Source organism: Citrus sinensis, chromosome 2 (genome assembly GCF_022201045.2).
Source record: "Citrus sinensis cultivar Valencia sweet orange chromosome 2, DVS_A1.0, whole genome shotgun sequence".
Taxonomy (NCBI): domain Eukaryota; kingdom Viridiplantae; phylum Streptophyta; class Magnoliopsida; order Sapindales; family Rutaceae; genus Citrus; species Citrus sinensis.
Genome location: NC_068557.1, coordinates 10,493,997 through 10,516,949, shown reverse-complemented (window position 1 = coordinate 10,516,949; position 22,953 = coordinate 10,493,997). Strand labels below are relative to the sequence as shown.

Here is a 22,953-nt window from a genome sequence, read left to right as displayed (position 1 = left end):
AAATCAAACAAAACAAAAAATGATCAATGAGTTAATTCGAGGAAATCTAAACCTCTGTAAACATGTTTTTTAAGTAATTCAAGAGACTAAATATCTCCAACTGCAGCTACCCAATTGCGAAATAAAATATTTTGGCCTATTATTTTTTACATTAATGCTAGTTAGTTTAGATACTAACTTGCTGACTTACAGAATATAAGCATAATAAAACCCATGTTATTTAGTCAAAATAAACTATATTAACAACTCAAAAGAGGCAAAGATAACCTAAGAATAAAATTATTGGAAATTTTTTTTTTAAAAAAGATTATATCATTCCCTTCCCTTTAGAAAATACACTTGTCCTCAAGGGTAAAATTTTTGAAGCAAAAGTCTTCTCAACTGTCCCTTAATCATTGTATTTTCCATCACCAACTTTAGCTCTCTCCAACCCAACATGCATTCAATGGAGTCAATCAAAAGAATTGAAGAACCTCCATTTGTTCCCATTGATTCCCCACTGTGACACCATTACTCTTCTTTGCTCTTTGCCAACTACCATTGGTTGACTTGGTTTCAAATGACCTAAAGATTATAAGCACAATAGAATCTATATTCCCTAGAATTATGCCACAAAGACTACTTTTACTTAGTCAAAATAAACTAAAATAAGAATTAAAAAGAGATAAACATAACTTAAGAATAAAATTAATTAGAACAATATTTTTAGGAAAAAAGACATCCACGTCCCCAAAGTTCGAGGAAATAGTCAACACCCCCAAAATTTAAAAAATGGGCACCAAAACTCCTTTTTAATCATAATACCGTTTATTTCTATTATCCCAAAAAAAATTCTCTAATGTTTTATAATAAATAGAAATATAATATTAAAAAAATTTAACAATATATATATATATATTGAAAAATTTTCAATATTTAACAAATATTTTAATATTTACAATCTATTAGATATTTTTTATTATATTAAAGCAAATTATATAATAAATAGAATCATAACATTAAAATTAATATATTAAAATTTAAATTATTTTGAATATTCTAGATTATAATTTTAACATTATTAGCATGTGAGATTTTTTTTATTGTAAAATGTAATTAATGCAAATATTTATTTAAAATCTATACAATAAAAAACTATATTATTAAAATAAATATAATAATTTACATATTTAAATTCATTAAAATATCAAAATATTTTAATATTGCTAGTCTACTATATAAATTACATTATTTATATAGTATTTGTATTTATTATAAATTTTCAAATCAACTTTGGTGGAATAATAGTGGTAAAGGGTTAATAGTCTAAAGGGGGTCTTAGTGTTCCTTTTTGAAATCTTGGGGGTGTTGGTGATCATTTTCACAAGACTTGGGGGTGTAGATGTCCTTTTATCTTATTTTTATTAGTTTTTACATTATCATTGTACATGTTACAAACTCGAATTGTCTACAACGGGGAATCAAACAAAATAAAAAAGAACAAGCGATAAATGAGTTAATTTGAGAAAACCAAAACCGCCGTAAATATGTTTTTAGTACTTAGAACCATGTTATCTAGGACTATGTAAGCACAACAACCACTTTCACTTAGTGAAAATAAATTAAGAACTAAAAAGAGAAAAAGATAACATAAGAATAAAATTAGTTAAAAAATTATTTTTTAGATTATCATATCAAATGTTATAAACACAAATTGTCTACAATGGGAAATAAAACAAAATAAAAGAACAAGTGATAAATGAGTTAATTCAAGGAAACCCAAATTGCAAAAATATATTTTTAGTACTTTGAGGCTATATTTGGCATGCAAGATTGGATTGGACTAACTATTAGAATTGGATTATATTAAAATGGATTAAATTAGGTTGGATTATATATAGTGCTGACTTATGTTTGGTATGGTATCAGATTAGATCATGCTAAATTAAATTTACATAAAATTAAATAGTATTTACATTAATATTTGAATTTAAATATCAACTATTTATAGATATTTAACAAGAAATATTATAATTAATTAAAAATAAAACTAATAAGAAATATATACACTCACACACAAATAAAGAAGTATAAATTATTTAAATTATAGGTTATTTCAAAAGAGTTATATCAATTCATTAAATAAAATTATTCAAATAATAAATTAATTAATAACTTTTAAGTAAATCATGAATAAAAAATAAATTACTTAATTAAAAACAATAAATAAATAAATAAATAATTTTAAAGTTATAAATAAAATAGTGTAATAAATTATGGAAGATATTATAAATGGACAAATATTTTTCTTGACATTATCTAGTCCCAACTAAACCCACATGAAAATTAGGATTAGCAATCCCATGAATTTAAGATTAAAATTTGAATTTAGTCCATTAGCCCAATCCAAGTGAGCATGCCAAACATGGTATTAATATTTTGTCCCAATAATTAGTCTAATCATACACTTAATCCTATCTCCCAAACATAGCCTAAGGGACCAAATACCTCCAATTATAGCTACTTAGCTGCCAAATAAAATATTTCAACATATCATTATTGATATTGCTGCAGTTATAAATACTAATTTACAAAACTTTGGCCGATTGACTATACAATAGAACTCATGTTTCCTATAAATATGTAAGTACAACAACTACTTTTACTTAGTCAAAATAACTAAAGATAAAAATGCAAAAGAGATAAAGATAACCTAAGAATGAAATACTTAAAAAATTATTTTTTTAGAGTAATGTTGTAGGTGTTATAGACACAAATTGTCTACAATATAGGAAATCAAACAAAATAAAAAGAACAAGTGATAAATGAGTTAATTTGAAGAAACCATAACCTCTATAAACATGTTTTTGGTACTTTAAGTGACCAAATACCTCCAATTACAACTACTCAATTGCCAAATAAAATATTTTAGCCTATTGTTGTTGACATTAATACTAGTCTAAATACTAGCTTCCAGAACTTGGGCCTAAAGATTATGGACACAATAAAACCCATGCTCGCTACGATTATGCATGCACAACAATGACTTTTATTTAGTCAAAACAACCTATGATAAGAACTCAAAAGAGATAAAGATAACTTAAGAATAAAATTACTTAAAAAATTAATTTTTAGATTATCATTGCAAATGTTATAGACACAAATTGTCTACAACAAGAAATCAAACAAAATAAAATAAAAAAACAAGTGATAAATGAGTTAATTCGAGAAAACTCAAATGTCCATAAACATGTATTCTGTACTTTGAGAGACCAAATACCTCCAATTACAACTACTCACTTGCCAAATAAAATATTTCAGCCTACCATTATTGACATTAATACTGGTTTAAATACTAGCTTATATAACTTGGGGGCTAAAGATTATAGGCAAAATAGAACCCATGTTTCCAAGACTTATGTACGCACACACTACAAGAAAAAGTACCTACGATGACAGGCAAAAACTGTCATAGTATGGGGTGGATGACAGTTGGTCATACCGTCATTGTAGCCAGCGTCAAGAATTGATGACAGAATAATACCAATTATAACCTATGATGGATATAGTCAGTCACACAACCATCATAATTTTAATTAGAGGGAAATATAATAATTTTGAATTTGGGTTGCCTTTTTTGAATTTCGCGGGCTATTTTTTAAATTTTGGTAGGAAATGTTCAATTTGCAGCGAAAATGGAAATTATAATTAATTGATTTTTTTCAATTAATTGGAAATTTGAAATTATAATTAATAAAAATAACTATTTTGTTTGTACCTTGAAATTATTATCATTTTAATAAAAATCCTACAATTGATTTAGAAATTAATATTTCATAATTTAGCTAATTAATTAGATTATTAAAATTAATTGCAATTAAAAATTCATTGACAAAGAAAACAAAATAAATAACATTGGTTAATTATTGATAATTGTGAACAAACATAATTTATCCAAATACAAGTGACAAGTCCAACATAAATAGAAGAGTATTGTAACAACATAAAAACTAAATTCCTGCAACATGTACAAGACTAATGTACCATGATCGGTTCATTTCCAGCAACAAAAGGAAGCCAATAATATAGTCATTTAGAGCAACACAAAGAAAGCCAAGAATACAGTTCATTTCCAGCAACAAAAGATGAAGCCAACAACACTGATCAGACTAAGAAAATCCATTCTAACAGTTTTGGTGAAGCATACAACAAATACCAATATAAGAAGAAGCTAAATATGCAAAGTTGCCTCAATATTCAGGACCTGTTTTTGCATCAAATAAAAAAGGTAGCGAACTCCAGCAATACCCACCATCTTCATCAAATTCCAACATAGCAAGTGTAAGAAGCTAGGTAACTGCACAAGTAAAATATAACAAATTCAAAGTCTGTGACAACTCATATAGATTAGAATAATAGCTAGCAAAGTTTGTTTTCAATGAACAAAAGTTTGGTAAATTAATTTGTTTCATTAATGAACTCACTATAACAACATAATAGGTAAGGCTTACCTCACATAATAGCAAGTAATTCAGAAACATGGTTTGTCCACTCAATACGAACTTCATCTAATTCAGCATCAGAATATGTTGTCTTTCTATTGAATTGTAAAAAAGTATCTATGCACTATGTAAGTGAACTACAAAAACAGAACATTAGTTGCCCAAAGTTACCTACCTAAATCACAAGCTTTAACTTTGTAGCCTGTTAAAGCTTTCTGCCACCTTCTCAAGTATTAACCTCAGCCTTGGAATTGCCAAAAAGACTACTCAAAACATAAAAGATCAAAGAAATAATAATCAATCACACTACCATTAAACAAAATCATAAGAAGTTATTGAGAAATCAAGGGGTTTTACCTAAAACAAAAGGAAGCCCATTGTCTTCTGCCAAAAAGACTACTCAAAACAACCAGATTTTTATCCCCCACACCAGTTCTACTCTCCCTAAATCATAAAAGGAGAAAAATCAGTGGTTGGACTACAATGGTGAGTCAAGAGTTCTGAGATAGCATAAGAATAGCTCACAATGGCTTCAAACTTACACCAACTATAGAAAGGAGAGTAAATTAACATACATATAAAGCAATTTAAGGTAGACTTATAATTTTGATGGATTTGAGGCTGCCAAGCTTGGATAATTTAACATGCAAGAATGGTTCTAAAGCCTTGGCAAGATATGTTTCAAATTGACATTGAAACTAAAGAAATTGAAGCTCAATTGGTGAAATCAAAAAAGCTTTTTAAACTTTGTATCAGGTTCTGTTTCTTTTTCTCAAATGGTGGATAATGGCAATGTCTTTTGACTCCATTTCTTACACATGAGAATGACAAGCAAACATATTGTTTAAGCTATTTAGTTAAGTAATAGAGAAAATAGGCTTTTAAAAATGGCTAAATATATAATATTGGTTTTAAACTTAAGAGTTAATAAAATCACAGTTAAAGGAATATGGGATGTTACAGTTAGCTTATGCACATTCTACATCAAACTATAAGACAATGACAAGTGGTACTTTCTAAACTCACTTTTCATTCCTTTCTATTTGATGGATAAATGTATTATCAAAATAAAATAAAAATTGAACTGGATAATGTAATCATCTGATTTGTGCATCAACTATTTAACAAGTTAATTTCTAAACCCAGAAATCTGAATAACTTGCATTAATGTAAGCTCAAGAAGTATTATACACTTACAGGTCTAATCAACATCCAACAAACAGCTACCTAATCACTTACAAGCTTTCAAATTTTCAGTTCAAACAATGCACAGATCAACAACAACAATTGAATTCTTAAGCTTGTACTTTATGTCAATCTCTCAACTGATTATTTCCCAAAGAATGAATCAATGTTAAAAGTAGCACCATGCCTAAGTTGTTAAACTAACAACTAAACATATAATCACTAAAAGATTGGCTACCTATTAGCATAAAAAGAACAAATATTAAAGCTTCTGCTTACTTCATGGTTCTTGCATTCTTCAAGCTCTTCCTTAAGTTCTTCAAACCATATATCATCGCTACCAAAAACAACAACAGATTCAATTAAAAACAAATTGAATTCACAAAATAACCTTCTAAAAAGAACAAGAATCTGGTTTATCAAGAATCAACTCTTTCTTTAAAATGGCATAAATTTCTTGATCTTTATTCTAAATATCCAATAGAGATCAGACCTCAAAGTAATTAAACAAATACTTCCACATATTTACTCGTATCTTCCTCAAAAGTCAAGTCCCCAACAAATGCTCCTAAATTGAAAATATTTTTAGAAGTCTCATTTTTATACAAACATACAAATACAGAAAATCAACAAAAATAAACAAAAATTAAAGGTAATGATGAATTTCATACCAATGAACTGATGATTTCACAGTGCAAAGAAATCAGTTCTTCCGTTAGGGCTTTGCTGGCGAAATAGATAGGTACAATGGAAATTGTTAGGGTTTATCAACAAATCCAAAGTAGAAGCAATGACAATGGCAGAAACTGGGACTTCAAATATCTCTAGCGCAGAGTAGAAATTGTGTTCAAACGAAAGGGTGAAATCTTTGACAAAAGCAGGTTTCGGCAGAGCTCGAATGGCGAATGAGTGAGAATGGCAGACGAACGACATCGAAAATAGCGGCGAGAATGGTAGGCAATGAGAATGACTTCGAATGATTTTGGTTTGTTCTGGGTTTGTCGTGGGTTTCTTCATTTTCTCTTAATTTTTCGAAGTCTTTTGTGTGTTTTGAGTGTGAGAGTGAATTTCTCACACTTAAAATGAGTTATCTCTTTAAAACTCTGCATTTTATGTTTTTTTTTCCCAAAAGTCACAACTTTTATTCAGAATTATAAATTTTATATTCGACAAAGAGACGTTGTCGTTTTGCGTGCCAAAAAGACGTTGTCGTTTTGCGTGCCAAAAAGACGTTGTCGTTTTGCGTGCCAAAAAGACGTTGTCGTTTTGGTTGCAAAAGAAAAGACTGCGTTTCCTTTTAATACTAATTTTTTGTAATAAAATAATTTTAAAAAATACAGTCAAACCCGAATAACTGAAGTCAAAATTAAATATCAATCATAAATTCTTGATAGTTAAAAAATCTATCATGAGTCTATCCTAAGTTTTTGATAGACGAAATTTATATCACAATTATGTCATAATTGCATGATAGAAATAAAATCTAACACAAATCCATCATTGTAGGTCTCCAGATAAAAAACCGTCACACAAGGAACTGTCATTGTAGGCCTTTTTTTCTTGTAGTGACAACAACCACTTACTTAAAATAACCTAAGATAAGTACTCAAAGAGATAAAGATAATCTAAGAATAAAATCACATAAAAAAATATTTTTTAGATTATTATTGCAAATGTTGTAGATACAAATTATTTACAACGGAAAATCAGCCAAAATAAAAAGAACAAGTGACAAATGAGTTAATTTGAGGAAGCCTGAATGTCCATAAACATGTTTTTGGTACTTTGAGGGACCAAATATCTCCAATTAAAACTACTCACTTGCCAAATAAAATATTTTGGTCTTCCATTATTGACATTGATACCGGTTTAAATACTAGCTTACAAAGCTTGGGCTTAGAGTTATGAGACTATAAAACCCATGTTCTCTAGAATTATGTAAGCACGACAACTACTTTAACTTAGTCAAAATAAACTATGATAACAAGTCAAATGAGATAAAGATAATGTAAGGATAAAATTACTTAAAAAATTATTTTCATATTTCTCATTGCAAATGTTATATATACAAATTGTCTACAACGGGTAATCAAACAAAATAAAAAGAACAAGTGATAAATAGATTAATTTGAGGAAACTCAAACATGCATAAGCATGTTTTTGGTATTTTGAGGGACCGCGTACCTCGACTTACATCTAGTTAGTTGTCAAATAAAATATTTCTACCCCCCATTATTGACATTAATGCTAGTTTAAATATTATCTTTAAGGGCTTGAGTATAAAGAGTATAAGCACAATAGAATGCATGTTCACTCGAATTATGCAAGCACAATATCTACTTTTAATTAGTCAAAGTAAATTGAGATAAGAAATCAAAAGAGATAATGATAACTTAAGAATAAAATTATATAAAAAATATTTTTTTAGAATATCGTTGTAACTGTTAGAGACACAAATTGTCTACAACAAGAAATCAAACAAAATAAGAAAAACAAGTTATAAATGAGTTAATTTGAGAAAACTCAAATCTACATAAACATGTTTTTGGTACTTTGAGAGACTAAATACCTCCAATTACCACTACTCAATTACCAAATAAAGTATTTCAATGTACCATTGCAGATAATGATGCCAGTGTAAATACTAGCTCATAGAACTTGAGCCTAAAGATTATAAACACAATAGAGCTAATGTTCCCTATAATTATATGAGCAGAACAACTACTTTTACTTAGTCAAAATAAAATAAGATAAGAACTCAAAAGAGATAAAGATAACCTAAGAATAAAATTACTTAAAAAGTTATTTTTTAGATTATCATTGCAATTGTTACCAACACAAATTGTCTACAACAGAAAATTAGACAAAATAAAAAGAATAAGTGATGAATGAGTTAATTTGAGTAAACCTGAACCTTGATAAACATGTTTTTAATACTTTGAGGTTTCAAATACCTCCAATTATAACTACTCACTCGCCAAATAAAATATTTCAGTCTACCATTATTGACATTGATGTCGATTTGAATCCTAACTTACAGAACTTGGGCTTAGAAATTATGAGCATGGTAGAACTTACGCTCCCTAGAATTATGTAAGCACAACAACTATTTTTATTTAATCAAAATAAACTATGATAAAAACTCAAATGAAATAGAGATAACCTAAGAGTAAAATTAATTAAAAAATTATTTTTAGATTATCATTACAAATGTCATAGACACAAATTGTCTACAACCGGTAATTAAATAAACAAGTGATAAATGAGTTAATTCGAGAAAACTCAAACCTCTAAAAACATGTTTTTGGTACTTTAAAGGACTAGGTACCTCCACTTACAACTACTCAATTGCTTAATAAAATATTTCAGTACACCATTATTAACATTGATGCTAGTTTACATACTAGCTTACAGAACTTCGGCTTAAAGATTGTGAGCACAATAAAACCCATGTTCCCTAACATTAGTCAAAATAAACTAAGATAAGAATTCAAAAGATATCAAGATAACATAAGAATAAAATTACTTTAACATTTACAGTGAGAATCTAAAAAATAATAAAAACAATTTTTTAGACCATCACTGCAAATGTTATAAACACAAGTTGTCTACAATGGGAAATCAAACAAAATAAAACAAACAAGTGATAAATGAGTTAATTTGAGGAAACCGCAACCTGCATGAACATATTTTTGTTACTTTGAGAGACCAAATGCCTCCAATTGCAACTACTCAGTTGCCAAATAAAATATTTCAGCCTATCATTATTGACATTGATGCTAGTTTAAATACAAGCTTACAAGACTTGGACTTAAAGATTATGAGCGCAACAAAACCCATGTTCCCCAGAATTATGTAAGCACGACAATTATTTTTACTTAGTCGAAATAAACTATGATAATAACTCAAATGAGATAAAGAAAACCTAATAATAAAATTACTTTAAAAAATATTTTTCAAATTATCGTTGCAAATGTTATAAACACAAACTGCATACAAGGGTACTGAAACAAAATTTAAAAAAAAAAGTGATAAATGGGTTAATTTAGGAAGGCCAAATCTTCATAAACATATGTTTGGTACTTTCAGGGACCAAAGACCTCCACTTACAGTGACCCAATTGGCAAATAAAATATTTTAGCTTATCACTGTTGACATTGGCACTTGTTTTAATATTCGCTCACAGAACTTCGGCCTAAAGTTTATGAACGCACTAGAACAAATATTTCCTAGAATTACGTAGTCCCAATAACTACTTTTAGTTAGCCATAATAAAATAAGAAAAAAACTCAAATGAGATCAAGATAACCTAAGAATAAATTACTTAAAAAATTATTTTTTAACTTTTCATTGCAAATGTTATAGTCACAAATTGTCTACAATGGGAAATCAGACAAAATAAACAGAACAAGTGTTTATTAACCCATTTAGGAACAAGTGATAAATGAGTCAGTTCGAGGAAACCCAAACCTTCATAAACATGTTTTTGGTATTTTGAGGGACCAAATACCTCCAATTGCAACTATATATATGCCAAATAACATATTTCAGCCTACCATTGTTTACATTGCTGTCGGTTTAAATACTAGCTTTCAGAACTTGGGTCTAAAGATTATAAGCACAACACGACCCATGTTTCCTAGAATTATGTAAGCACAACAACTGCTTTTACTTAGTCATAATAACCTAAAATAAGAAGTGAAAAGAAATAAAGATAACTTAAGAATAAAATTACTTAAAAAATATTTTTTAGATTAGACACAAATTAACTACAAGGGGAAATCAGACAAAATAAAAAGAATAAATGATAAATGAGTTAATTCGAGAAAATTCAAACCTCCATAAACATGCATTTGGTACTTTGAGGGACCAAATACCTCTAATTACAACTACTCAATTGCCAAGTAAAATATTGATATCAATGCTAATGTAAATGCTAGCTTAACTTGGACCTAAAGATTATAAGTACAATAGAACCCATGTTCCCTAGAATTATGTAAGCACAAGGATTATTTTAACGTAGTCAAAATAAACTACGATAACAACTCAAAAGAGATAAAAATAACCTAAGAATAAAATTACTAAAAAAATTATTTTTGGATGGTCATTGCAAATGTTATAAGCACAAATTGTACAAAATAAAAAGGAACAAGTGATAAATGAGTTAATTCGAGAAAGTCCAAATCTCCATAAACATGTTTTTGGTACTTTGAAGTAACCAATACCGCCAATGACAAATACTCAGTTGTCGAATAAAATATTAGCCTACTATTATTGACACTGAAGCTAGTTTAAATACTATCTTACAGAACTTGGACCTAAAAATTATGGGCACAACAGAACCTATGTTCCCCAAAATTATTAAGCATGACAATTATTTTTACTTAGTTGAAATAAACTATGATAATAACTCAAATGAGATGAAGATAACCTAATAATAAAATTACTTTAAAAATTATTTTTCAAATTATCATTGCAAATGTTATAAACACAAACTGCATACAAGGGGTAATCAAACAAAATTTAAAAAAAAGAAGCAAGTGATAAATGGGTTAATTTAAGAAGTCCAAATCTCCATAAACATATATTTAGTACTTTCATGGACCAAATACCTCAACTTACAATGACCCAATTGGCAAATAAAATATTTTAGTCTATCACTGTTGACATTGGCACTTGTTTTAATATTAGATAACAGAACTTGGGCTTAAAGATTATGAACACACTAGAACAAAATGTTTCCTAGAATTACGTAGGCGCAACAACTACTTTTAGTTAGCCATAATAAAATAAGAAAAAAAACTCAAATGAAATCAAGATAACCTAAGAATAAATTACTTAAAAAATTATTTTTTAACTTATCATTGCAAATGTTATATTCACAAATTGTCTACAAGGGGAAATCAGACAAAATAAATAGAATATGTGATAATTGAGTTAATTTGAGGAAATCCAAACCTTCATAAACATGTTTTTGGTACTTTGAGATACCAAATACCTTTAATTACTACTACTCACTTGCCAAATAAAATATTTTAGTCTACCATTATTGACATTTATGCCAGCTTAAAAACTAGCTTACAGAACATAGGCCTAGAGATTATGAGCATAGTGGAATCCATGTTCTTTAGAATTATGTAGGCACAACAACTATTTTTACTTAGTCAAAATAAACTATAATAACAAGTCAAATAAGATAAAGATAATATAAGAATAAAATTACTTAAGTTATTTTCATATTATCATTGCAAATATTATAGAAACAAATTGTGTACAACGGGCAATCAAATAAAATTTAAAAAAAAATGATAAATGGGTTAATTCAAGGAAACTCAAACCTCCACAAACATGTTTTTGGTACTTTGAGGGACCAAATACCTCCACTTACAACTACTTAGCTGCCAAATAAAATATTTCATTTTACCATTATTGACATTGATGCTAGTTTAAATAATTGCTTACAGAACTTGAGCCTAAATATTATGAGCACAATAGGACTCATATTCACTAGAATTATGTAAGCACAATTACTGCTTTCACTTAGTCAAAACAAACTAAGATAAGAACTCAAAAGTGATAAATATAACCTAAGAATAAAATTACTTAAAAAATTATTTTTATTATTTTTTAGATTATCACTGTAAATGTTATTGATACAAGTTGTCTGCAACAGGAAATCAAACAAAATAAAATGAACAAGTGATAAATAAGTTGATTTGAGGAAATTGGAATTTCCATAAAAATATTTTTGCTACTTTGAAGGACCAAACACTGCCGATTACAACTACTCAATTGCCAAATAAAATATTTTAGCCTATCATTATTGACATTCATGCTAGTTTAAATACTAGCTTATAAGACTTGAACCTAATAATTATGAGCGCAATAGAACCCATGTTCCCCATAATTATGTAAGCACGACAATTATTTTTATTTAGTCGAAATAAACTATGATAACAAATCAAATGAGATAAAGATAACCTAAGAATAAAACTACTTGAAAAAAAAATTCAAATTATCATTGCAAATGTTTTAGACACAATTTATCTACAATGAGTAATCAAAAAAATAAAAATAAAAATAACAACTAATAGATGGGTTAATTCGAGGAATCCTAAACCTCCACAAACATGTTTTTGATACTTTGAGGGGCCAACGACTTCCCCTTACTGTTATTGACATTAATGCTAGTTTAAATACTTGCTTACAGAACTTAGGCCTAAAGATTACGAGCACAATAGAACTCATGTTCCCTAGAATTATGTAAGCACAACTACTACTTTTACTTAATGAAAATAAACTAAGATAAAAACTCAAAAGAGATAAAGATAACCTAAGAATAAAATTACTTTAAAATTATTTTTATTATTTTTTAGATTATCATTGTAATTGTTAACAAAAAAATTACTTAAAATTTTTTTCTTCAGATTATCATTGCAAATATTATAGACGCAAATCGTCTACAATGGATAATCAAACAACATAAAAAGAACAAATGATAGATGAGTTAATTCGAGAAATCCCAAACCTTCACAAACATGTTTTAGTATTTTGAGGGGCCAAATACCTCCAATTACAACTACTAGGCTACAAAATAAAATATTTCAACCTACCATTATTAATATTGATGCTAGTTTAAATATTAGTTTACAGAACTTGGGCTTAAAAATTATGAGCACAATAGAACTCATGTTCCCTATAATTACGCAAGCACTACTACTAAATAAACCAAGAACTCAAAAGAGATAAGGATACCCTAATAATAAAATTACTTAAAAATTATTTTTCAGATTATCATTGCAAATGTTATAGATACAAATTGTCTACAATGGGTAATTAAACAAAGTAAAAAGAACAAGTGATAAATAAATTGATTCAAGGAAGCCCAAACCTTCATAAACATGTTTTAGGGTATTTTGAAGGACCAAAAACCTCCAATTGCAATTATCTATCTGGCAAATAAAATAATTCAACCTACCATTATTGAAATAGATGCTGCTTTAAATACTAGCTTATAGGACTTGAACCTGAAGATTATGAGCACACTAGAAGCACAACAACTATTTTGATTTGGTGAAAATAAACTACGATAACAACTCAAATGAGACACAAATAACTTAATAATAAAATTACTTAAAAAATTCTTTTCATTGCAAATGTTATGGGCACAAATTGTCTACAACAAGAAATTAAACAAAATAAAAGGAACAAGTGATAAATGAGTTAATTCGAGGAAACCCAAACCTCTATAAACATGTTTTTGGTATTTTGAGGGACCAAATACCTCCAATTGCAACTATCTATCTGCCAAATAAAATATTTCAGCCTACCATTATTCATATTGTTGCTAGTTTAAATACTAGCTTTCAGAACTTGGGTCTAAAGATTATAGGCACAACAGAACCCATGTTACCCATGTTTCCTAGAATTATGTAAGCACAACAACTGCTTTTACGTAGTCAAAATAACCTAAGATAATAACTAAAAAGAAATAAAGATAACTTAAGAATAAAATTACTTAAAAAATATTTTTTTAGATTATCATTGCAAATGTTATAGACACAAATTAACTACAAGGGGAAATCAGACAAAATAAAAAGAATAAATGATAAATGAGTTAATTCAAGGAAATCCAAACCTCCATAAACATGTATTTAGTTCTTTGAGGGACCAAATACCTCTAATTACAACTACGCAATTGCCAAGTAAAATATTGACATCGATGCTAATGTAAATACTAGCTTAACTTGGACATAAAGACTATAAGCACAATAGAACCCATGTTCCCTAGAATTATGTAAGCACAAGGATTATTTTAACTTAGTCAAAATAAACTACGATAACAACTCAAAAGAGATAAAGATAACCTAAGAATAAAATTACTAAAAAAATTATTTTTTGGATTGTCATTGCAAATGTTATAGGCACAAATTGTACATAATAAAAGGAACAAGTGATAAATGAGTTAATTCGAGAAAGTCCAAATCTCCATAAATATGTTTTTGGTACTTTAAAGTAACAAATACCGCCAATGACAAATACTCAGTTGTCAAATAAAATATTAGCCTACTATTATTGACACTGAAGCTAGTTTAAATACTAACTTACAGAACTTGAACCTAAAAATTATGAGCACAACAGAACCCATGTTCCACTCAAATTATGTAAGCACAATAATTATTTTTACTTAGTTAAAATGAACTATGATAACAATTTAAATTAGTTGGTCAAATCAAACCATGATGACAACTCAAAAAAAATATAAATAACCTTAAGAATAAAATACTAAAAAATCATTTTCTAGATGACCATATCAATATACTATCTATTAGTAACTAAATCCTTATTCATTTGCTTTTTTTTTCTTTCTTAAATTTATCAATTGAACTGGCTATTAACTCAATAAATTTTACAGACTAAACCAGTGACCTCAGCACCCACCAACTACTATATCATTTTCTTTTATATATAATATATGTCGCGGAAGTAGCAATTAGAGCATTACCTCTATTTATTTTTTAAAGTAAGGTTAAGGTAGAGTAATCATGATAGTAATAAGAATTAGGTTGGTAAATGATCTTTCATTGGAGGATCAAACTCCCCTTATGGCCATTTTTTTATGATTCCTTTATAAAGTGCTATATTAAAAATCTACATGCACCAAACGTTTCATTTATATACATATATACACACACACACACACACACGTAAAATTATTACCAGATCTCCAAGCCCAATAGATCCACTTCTGAGCACCTTCTATGAGCCCACTAATTACCTACTCGAATATAGCTCGAAGGCCTCATCAACTAACAATCAGCACATTTTTGTTGGATTAAATGCATGGCCAAACCTTAGATTTTGGCTTATCTAAATCCACGTCAAAGCTTACCCACTTGGTCCAAAATTGAATATTTAATTGATTGGTGTTGGATCTTGGGAGGTAATAGGTTACACAACATTCGGAGAGCACGTATCGAAATCCCTTTTGTTAATATTATTTTTCACACCCAAAATGCTTTCCTTTATAAGTTTATTTATTTATTATAAAGATAAAGCTTCTACGGATAAACCTTCCACTTGAAATAACAATCTTCAATTTACTCTTCAAAAGTGTAAAACCTTCCACAAATACACAACTTTTTAATTTGCCACGCAGAATCATTGAGAGTGAGAGGCATGAATGTTGTTCACTCACTCAGTAAAGATTCTTGCATTTACAAACTCACTTGTAGTTAGTGAGGGTATCCATGCATGCTAAAAAAATATACTTGTGTGTATATATATATATATATATATATGATAGACTATTGGCACTCCTCTAATCTTCTCGTGAAATTTCAAAAAATATTCTCTTTTTTTTAAATACACACATTTATTTTTTTTCATTTAGTTTTTTAATTGTTAGAGCCAAAAGTAGTATTGTGCTATTTTTCATTTCTTTTGCAATCTTATTGTAACCCTACATGCAATTAAAAAATTTTCTAGGTGATAAATTTTTTAATGTTAATCAATAGCTTAAATCATACATATTTTAAATTATAATTTGAAAGCAATCATAAATACAGGAATATATAATAAATAAGAAATAGAAAAAGAACAATACTTATTCTAAATTTGTGTGATCTATTTTAGTTAAATAGAAGTAAGAGGTAGAAAATTAAAAAAAAAAGAAATGATTATAAAAAAAAGTTTATATGTTTAATTCTTATATGTTCTTATCTGTAATTTTATTTCAAGTATGTTTTTATAGGGATAATGAAAATGTGCCAATAGTTTCACTATATGAACAATTAATATCATATCTCTAAGCCCAATAGGGGCACTCGTGAACACTTACCCACACGAACACAGCCCTATCTCAGGCCTCCTCAACTAGAGGTGGCAAAAATACCCGCCCGGTCCGGACCCGGACCGTACCCGGGTGTTGCGGGCCGGGTAATACCCGGTCCGGGTATGAAGCCGGGTCGGTCTTGGGCATCACTTGATAAACCCGGAACCCGAATTTTATTAAAAAAAATTATAAAATATATTATTTTAAATATTTTATATTTATTTGACTTATTTATTATACATATATAAAGTTTTAAACACTTAAAGTTTATATTTTCATGTCAAATTTTATTGAAATAAATTTAAAACTTATAAAATTATCAAAAAATAAAAAATATATACACATAAAATATTAAAAAATATAAAATCCGGGTACCCGGATTAAAATCCGGACCGGTTGCATCCGGGCAGGGTCCGGTCATGGCAATACCCGGACCCGGCCCGGGGTTTTGCCATCTCTATCCTCAACTAACAAGCACATTAATGCTATCACTTTAAAATGTGGGGGAGTCCATTGTAAGTGCTTTCATTTTTTGGTAACAACCAAAAATGGGAGTTGAATGCACATTGCTAATAAATGTAACTTGATCTTCTTTAGACAATATTTTTAAAGTTAGTAAGACCTATCCATATTTGATAAATCGTAAATGATATTGATAAGAATGAGAATGAAGTGGCTAATTTATGAGTAGAAATGATGCATGCTTGGAGATGCATGAGTCTCTCTTATCCGTCTGTCTATCTACATGTGTGCAAGGAGTGGTTGACTCTCTTTGATTGTTGTATGGAATTATGAGGACCAAAGTTTCAGTATTTTCGTATTTTAAAGAATAATGTTGTTAAGTTTTGTTGAGTTGCTTGATGTTCCTATTTCTAAAGGCCGCCTTATGTATTACTTCCTTTGGAAAAGAATATTCGTGTACATAATTTTTGACAATAACTAAAAAGGGAGTACTGATATTTATCTGAGATGCACAGTACAGTAAACGTAAATGATCATGCACAGAAAACATTTTCTTGCCAATAGAATTTATCCGAATGTACGCTGTGGACGCATAGATAATTGTGACGTGAGTGAAAATGAAGTGTCCCTTTTTTGATAACAAATACTCATGCACACATGAATTAATGTTACGAGTTAGTGATTTGGAGTTGAGAAGAGAGAGATGTGATATACTTATCGGTCAAAAAACATAATTGATTTGTGTGGAGACAACATTTTTCAGGCCAAATGGACACACAAATGGGGAAAGTATATATAATTTGGACACGAGTTAGATGAAGTGACCATTCTGAGACACGTTATAGTTTGCTTTTATTAGTGTATATATACATACATGCATATATACACAGACAGACATTACAAGTTGGAAGCTAAGCAGAAGAGAGAGACTTCCAAAGAAGCGATAAAGGAGGCTGCGAATGCCATCATCTTCAGCTGCACAAGCCAATGTCGGGGGTCTTAGTTAAAAGGTGTTCCTTCTTTTAATTATTAACCACAAAAAAAACTTGTCTCCATATCGTTGCATTGAATTAATTACTATCATGGTTTTCGAATCAGTAACTATTTTACATTGCCAAGCACAAGGAAGATTTTACTTTATCCATACTTTTATCCTAAACCTAGCTAGACACTAAGGCAGAAATTCATAAGATTTCTTTTCTTTTTGGTAACTGAAGGAGGTGACAACCCTAACATACCATTTTAAAGTTAAAAACTATGTTGGCTATTAATCAATTCAATATTTTTTAGACACTAACCCTAGTTATTTATTATTGTGTCAAATTTTACTCGTTTAACATGTTTTTAATACATTGTCTAAATTATTTATTGTACAACTAACTCAAACTCTAACTAATTTTGTTTAAAATTCAACTTTTTTTTTAAATATAGTAAATATAACATAATTTTGTTGAATGAAAAGTAAGTCATTATATTATAGTTAATCAAATTGTTGATCATCACATTAAAGAATTATCATATCAAAATCTAAACTCGATACAATTGTTAAATAAATGATTTGAATTTTACTCGTTCTAATAATTGTGTCAATTTTGACCAACCTAACCTCAACTCCCTCATAATTTTATATCTTATTTGTGTCAAGTGAATGTATCATATCAAATATGTGAAATGAAAAGCTCCACCTACAAGCATGCCACATTGCTTCCTTGGTTCTTCTCATAGGAAAAAAAAAACAAAAGAATAATTTCCCATTGGTTATTTAACCAGTCATTGTATCATATCAAAAATGCAAAATGAAAAGCTCCACCAACAATATAAACGCGCCATGTTGCTTCCTTGGTTCTTCTCTCAGGGTTAAAATAAATTTCATTGGATATTTAACAGTTCAAGCCCAACAACTAAGTAGATATAATATGTTTTAAATACACAATCTATCATAATTTTCTATGAATTATGTAACAATCCAAACCCAACAACTAAATAAATATTGTTTATTTTGCGTACACAGCCTGTTATGATTTTGTTATTAGACCTTACAACCCAAAACATATCTAGTTAATTAGGGGAACCAAAACTTATAAAATAATTTAAGAATGCGATGTGAGATGTTTTGTTAAATAAGATGTGTGTGTTATCTTCTTCTCATTGAGCCTTAAACTAGTAAATTGTAAATTTGTAATCGGATTGGGTGAGAGGCGCTTATTGGAGATCCATCATTGTAATTTTACTAAAATTCAGCAACCAAATGTTTATTCTATCTTTAAATGTTATTTTCAAAAAAAAAAAAAAGCCTACAAAGATAATAGATAAAATATGGAAATATCTGGACTAGAGTGAAATTATCCTTACAGTGAGGCGACAAACGGAGCACAAGCACAAATCCAAACATGTGCAGAAACAAAACTGCGGAACTGAAAGTAAACAAAAAACTGTTGGCGCCCAACTCTTGTGCTGCTTGAGATTTTCTCCTTCAACTTCAAGCATTCTCTTTCTCTCTTTTGATTTCACATATATTATATAAAACGAGAAATAACCAATTGCTAGTTCCATCCATGAACTTGTGTAAAAAATGGCGAGGTTTGATCACCACAAGCAGCACACATACACGAAAACAGGATGTTGGTTTTTATGTGTTCTTGGTCTTTTAGGAGCTGCACTCATTGCTGATTTCATGTGGGCTTCTTCTTCTTCTTCTTTTTCATCATCATCTGCACATTTATCAGTCGCATCGAACTGGGCTCTTGAGAAATCCGGTGTCGTAGTTATACCACATGTTAATGCTACCAAAATTGATCGACAGGTTCCGATTCTCTCCCTCTTGTATTGCATATGTTAAATTTTTTTAGTTTTGATAGAAATTCCTTCCTTTTTTTTTGTTCGAATGGATTTAGGAAGTGGGGTTCTTATGCTTTTTGTTTTCCTTATGTTAGGTTACTGATACAAGGAAATGAATCGATAAATGGTGTTTTCTTATGTAGTGTTTTAGTTCGAAAAAAAGGGAATGTCACCTTAAGTGAAACAATTAAGTGAAATTTTTGTTTCAAATAAAATATTTTGAATTATTTTGTTTTATTTTATGATTCTGTTAGTGAAGTTCTTCTTGTTAATCATTTTGCTGTGGTACCCACCAAAAGAACGTAACCTTGACTTACAAATTGGTATTGGTAAATTAACCATGAATCTCCTGTCTGTAGAGAAAATCAGTAGCTGTGATAGATAAGAAGGGCCAGGATGCTGAGAGATTCCTGTCAGCAACATTTGCTGATCTACCAGCGCCAGATTTAGAATGGGAGCAAATGCCATCAGCACCGGTGCCTCGTCTTGATGGAGCAGCTATTCAGATTAAGAATCTCTTCTATGTCTTTGCAGGATATGGCAGTCTTGACTATGTGAGCATTAATTCACAACTGAATCTTTGAACTTCTGAATTGTGGTGTTAGTCTCTTAGATTTCACATCATTGAATCTTTCCAATTAAACAATTGAATGTTGTTTCTGTGATTTCAAAATTGATGGGTCTGTTTATGCCTGTGTTTTGTTCAATAGGTGCATTCTCATGTAGATGTATATAATTTCACAGATAACAAATGGGTAGACAGATTTGATATGCCAAAAGATATGGCGCATTCACACTTGGGTGTTGTAAGCGACGGGAGATACATATATATAGTTTCAGGACAATATGGCCCTCAATGCAGAGGGCCTACATCTCGTACATTTGTTCTTGACTCAGAGACAAGGAAATGGGACAGCATGCCCCCATTACCATCTCCCAGGTATATAATTGGATCCTATCAGTTGCTGATTTTATGTCAGATAGATGAAATATTTTAACAGGAGTGTTTTCAGATATTCTCCAGCAACTCAGTTATGGAGGGGCCGCCTTCATGTGATGGGTGGCAGCAAAGAGAATCGCCACACACCTGGATTGGAGCACTGGAGTATTGCAGTAAAGGATGGAAAGGCATTGGAGAAAGCATGGAGGACTGAAATACCTATTCCTCGTGGTGGACCACATAGGTTTGCGGGCTTCCCTCATGTTATATATCTGTCATTAGTTTCTAGCGTGGAGGATTTAAACTTCTATGTGATTCAAGTGCCATGGGAATATAATTTCAAATTCAGAATCACAATTCCTGATCATGAAAAATCAATTTTCTAACAGGGCTTGCTTTGTGTTTAATGATCGTCTTTTTGTTGTTGGTGGTCAAGAGGGTGATTTCATGGCCAAACCTGGGTCTCCAATTTTCAAATGCTCACGCAGGCATGAGGTATATAAGATGATGATTGTGTTTCAGTTGCTATTGCATTTGAATTGGTTGTGACCATGTTGTGATGTTCCTGATGTATGCTTCATTCATATGTAGAGTACTTGGATCTACAGTACAGTTGACATATAACTTTGTGTAATGAATAAAAAATGCCGTTTATTACTTATATTCATGAATGTTCCACTTTAGTTTCGTATGCATCATTTATATGTCTCCTTTATGATGGGATTGTTTCGTTTTCGTTTCAGGTAGTTTATGGTGATGTTTATATGTTGGATGATGAAATGAAGTGGAAAGTGTTACCTCCAATGCCAAAGCCCAACTCTCATATAGAGTGTGCTTGGGTAATTGTCAATAATTCAATTATCATAACAGGTGGTACAACGGAAAAGCACCCCATGACCAAAAGGATGATCCTGGTTGGAGAAGTTTTTCAATTCCACTTAGACTCACTGGTAATCATCTATCACTACAGGCCTCCAAAGTGAAATATAATGCATGTTCATTAATGTATTGGTTTATTTTTGGTGCGGATTTTATCTATGTGCCTCATGGCCGTGAGAGGTCACAGTGATCTCTGTTTATCTAGGGACATGTCAAACTTGAATTTATTTGCCATCTTGCTTATCTCTTCTCTGCTCCATTCTTTCCACCCATCTTCAAACTAAAACAAGTTTTTCCTCTTTTTCTAGACGGGCTTCTCCTTATGGTTTTATCAGTCAGTCCTTTCACATTGGCCGAAATTTTCCTTGTTTTTCCTCAACCAGTGGCTTCTATATGTGTCTGCAGTCACTTCTTATTTCGTATTCTCTTTATTACCAAATTTTGGGTTCATTTCAATATATCAAGTGCTCAACTGTAATGCCTGTAAGCAAGAAGAATGTGGTTTCCACTTGATATTCATTGTCATCCTTTCTGTTTCATTCTATTCGAGTCTATGATTTTGTTTCTTATTTTTTCCCTGTAAATGTAATAAAATACTACCAGGAACATAAATGGTCAGTCAATAGAACTTGCATCTTGCATTGAATCTGCATGCAACTTAATACTGTGTTTTCTTATGTGTGCAACTGTTGCATTGAGACTGTGACAAACTTATTATCATGTTTTCTTTATACAAGCCATCCCTGCAATCCAGATTTTGGGGTTCACATGCGAGTTGATGTCCTCTGTTCGAAGAAAGCAAGGAGATAACTTTGGGTTTATTGACTATGTTACCATTCCATATAGTTCAACATCTACCTGTCTTCGATGATGATGGCAGTTAATCTCTGTTAATATTTGAAAGTTTTATCTTCTTTTGTCAATTTCAGACATGGTCAGTTATCGGAAAGCTTCCTTACCGTATAAAAACCACCTTGACTGGCTTCTGGGATGGATGGCTGTATTTTACTTCTGGGCAGCGAGACAGAGGACCAGAAAATCCACAGCCAAGGAAGGTTATCGGAGAAATGTGGAGAACCAAATTGCATTTATGATAAAACTCATTACCTTCTAAACACCTTGTAAGATTTTGATAGGTTCAGGATCTGGCATTTCGATTTTTGAATTAGGTTAGTTTTGCCGAATTGATTTTTTCCCTTTAGCTAAATGTCTGTTGATCTACAATCTTATTAAACCTCTTTTACTCAATTTTGTTAACAATGAAAAAGATTGTTACCTTCATTCTTCGATAATAAAGTATGTTACCACACTGGCTGAAAATAACCTTCTCATCA

General features: G+C 30.0%; 1 protein-coding gene and 1 long non-coding RNA gene across 8 annotated transcripts; one reads left to right on the top strand and one right to left on the bottom strand.

Annotated features, from left to right (window-relative positions):
- Positions 1-4,085: 4,085 nt before the first annotated feature.
- Positions 4,086-6,766, bottom strand: LOC102615665 (uncharacterized). Of its 3 annotated transcripts, none has more exons than XR_369683.4 (5): positions 6,338-6,766; positions 6,160-6,234; positions 5,946-6,003; positions 4,839-4,925; positions 4,086-4,744 (listed from the first exon to the last, which is right to left on the bottom strand). It is a non-coding gene; the product is annotated as an uncharacterized LOC102615665 (long non-coding RNA). The 3 variants fall into 3 exon arrangements; XR_008052441.1 differs by lacking the exon at positions 6,160-6,234 and having other exon boundaries at positions 4,086-4,336; positions 4,491-4,744; XR_008052440.1 differs by lacking the exon at positions 6,160-6,234.
- Positions 6,767-19,366: 12,600 nt separating this feature from the next.
- Positions 19,367-22,900, top strand: LOC102616359 (kelch repeat-containing protein At3g27220-like). Of its 5 annotated transcripts, none has more exons than XM_025094774.2 (8): positions 19,367-19,765; positions 20,160-20,354; positions 20,511-20,740; positions 20,814-20,984; positions 21,130-21,235; positions 21,484-21,690; positions 22,374-22,435; positions 22,549-22,900. In XM_025094774.2, exons 1-8 carry the CDS (start codon positions 19,535-19,537, stop codon positions 22,583-22,585), a joined length of 1,239 nt encoding a protein of 412 aa, XP_024950542.1. In that variant the 5' UTR covers positions 19,367-19,534; the 3' UTR covers positions 22,586-22,900. The 5 variants fall into 5 exon arrangements, with proteins under 5 accessions (XP_024950542.1, XP_006470004.1, XP_024950543.1 ...); XM_025094775.2 differs by having other exon boundaries at positions 19,368-19,765; positions 22,357-22,435; positions 22,549-22,697; XM_006469941.4 differs by having other exon boundaries at positions 22,374-22,691.
- The last annotated feature ends 53 nt before the right edge of the window (positions 22,901-22,953 follow it).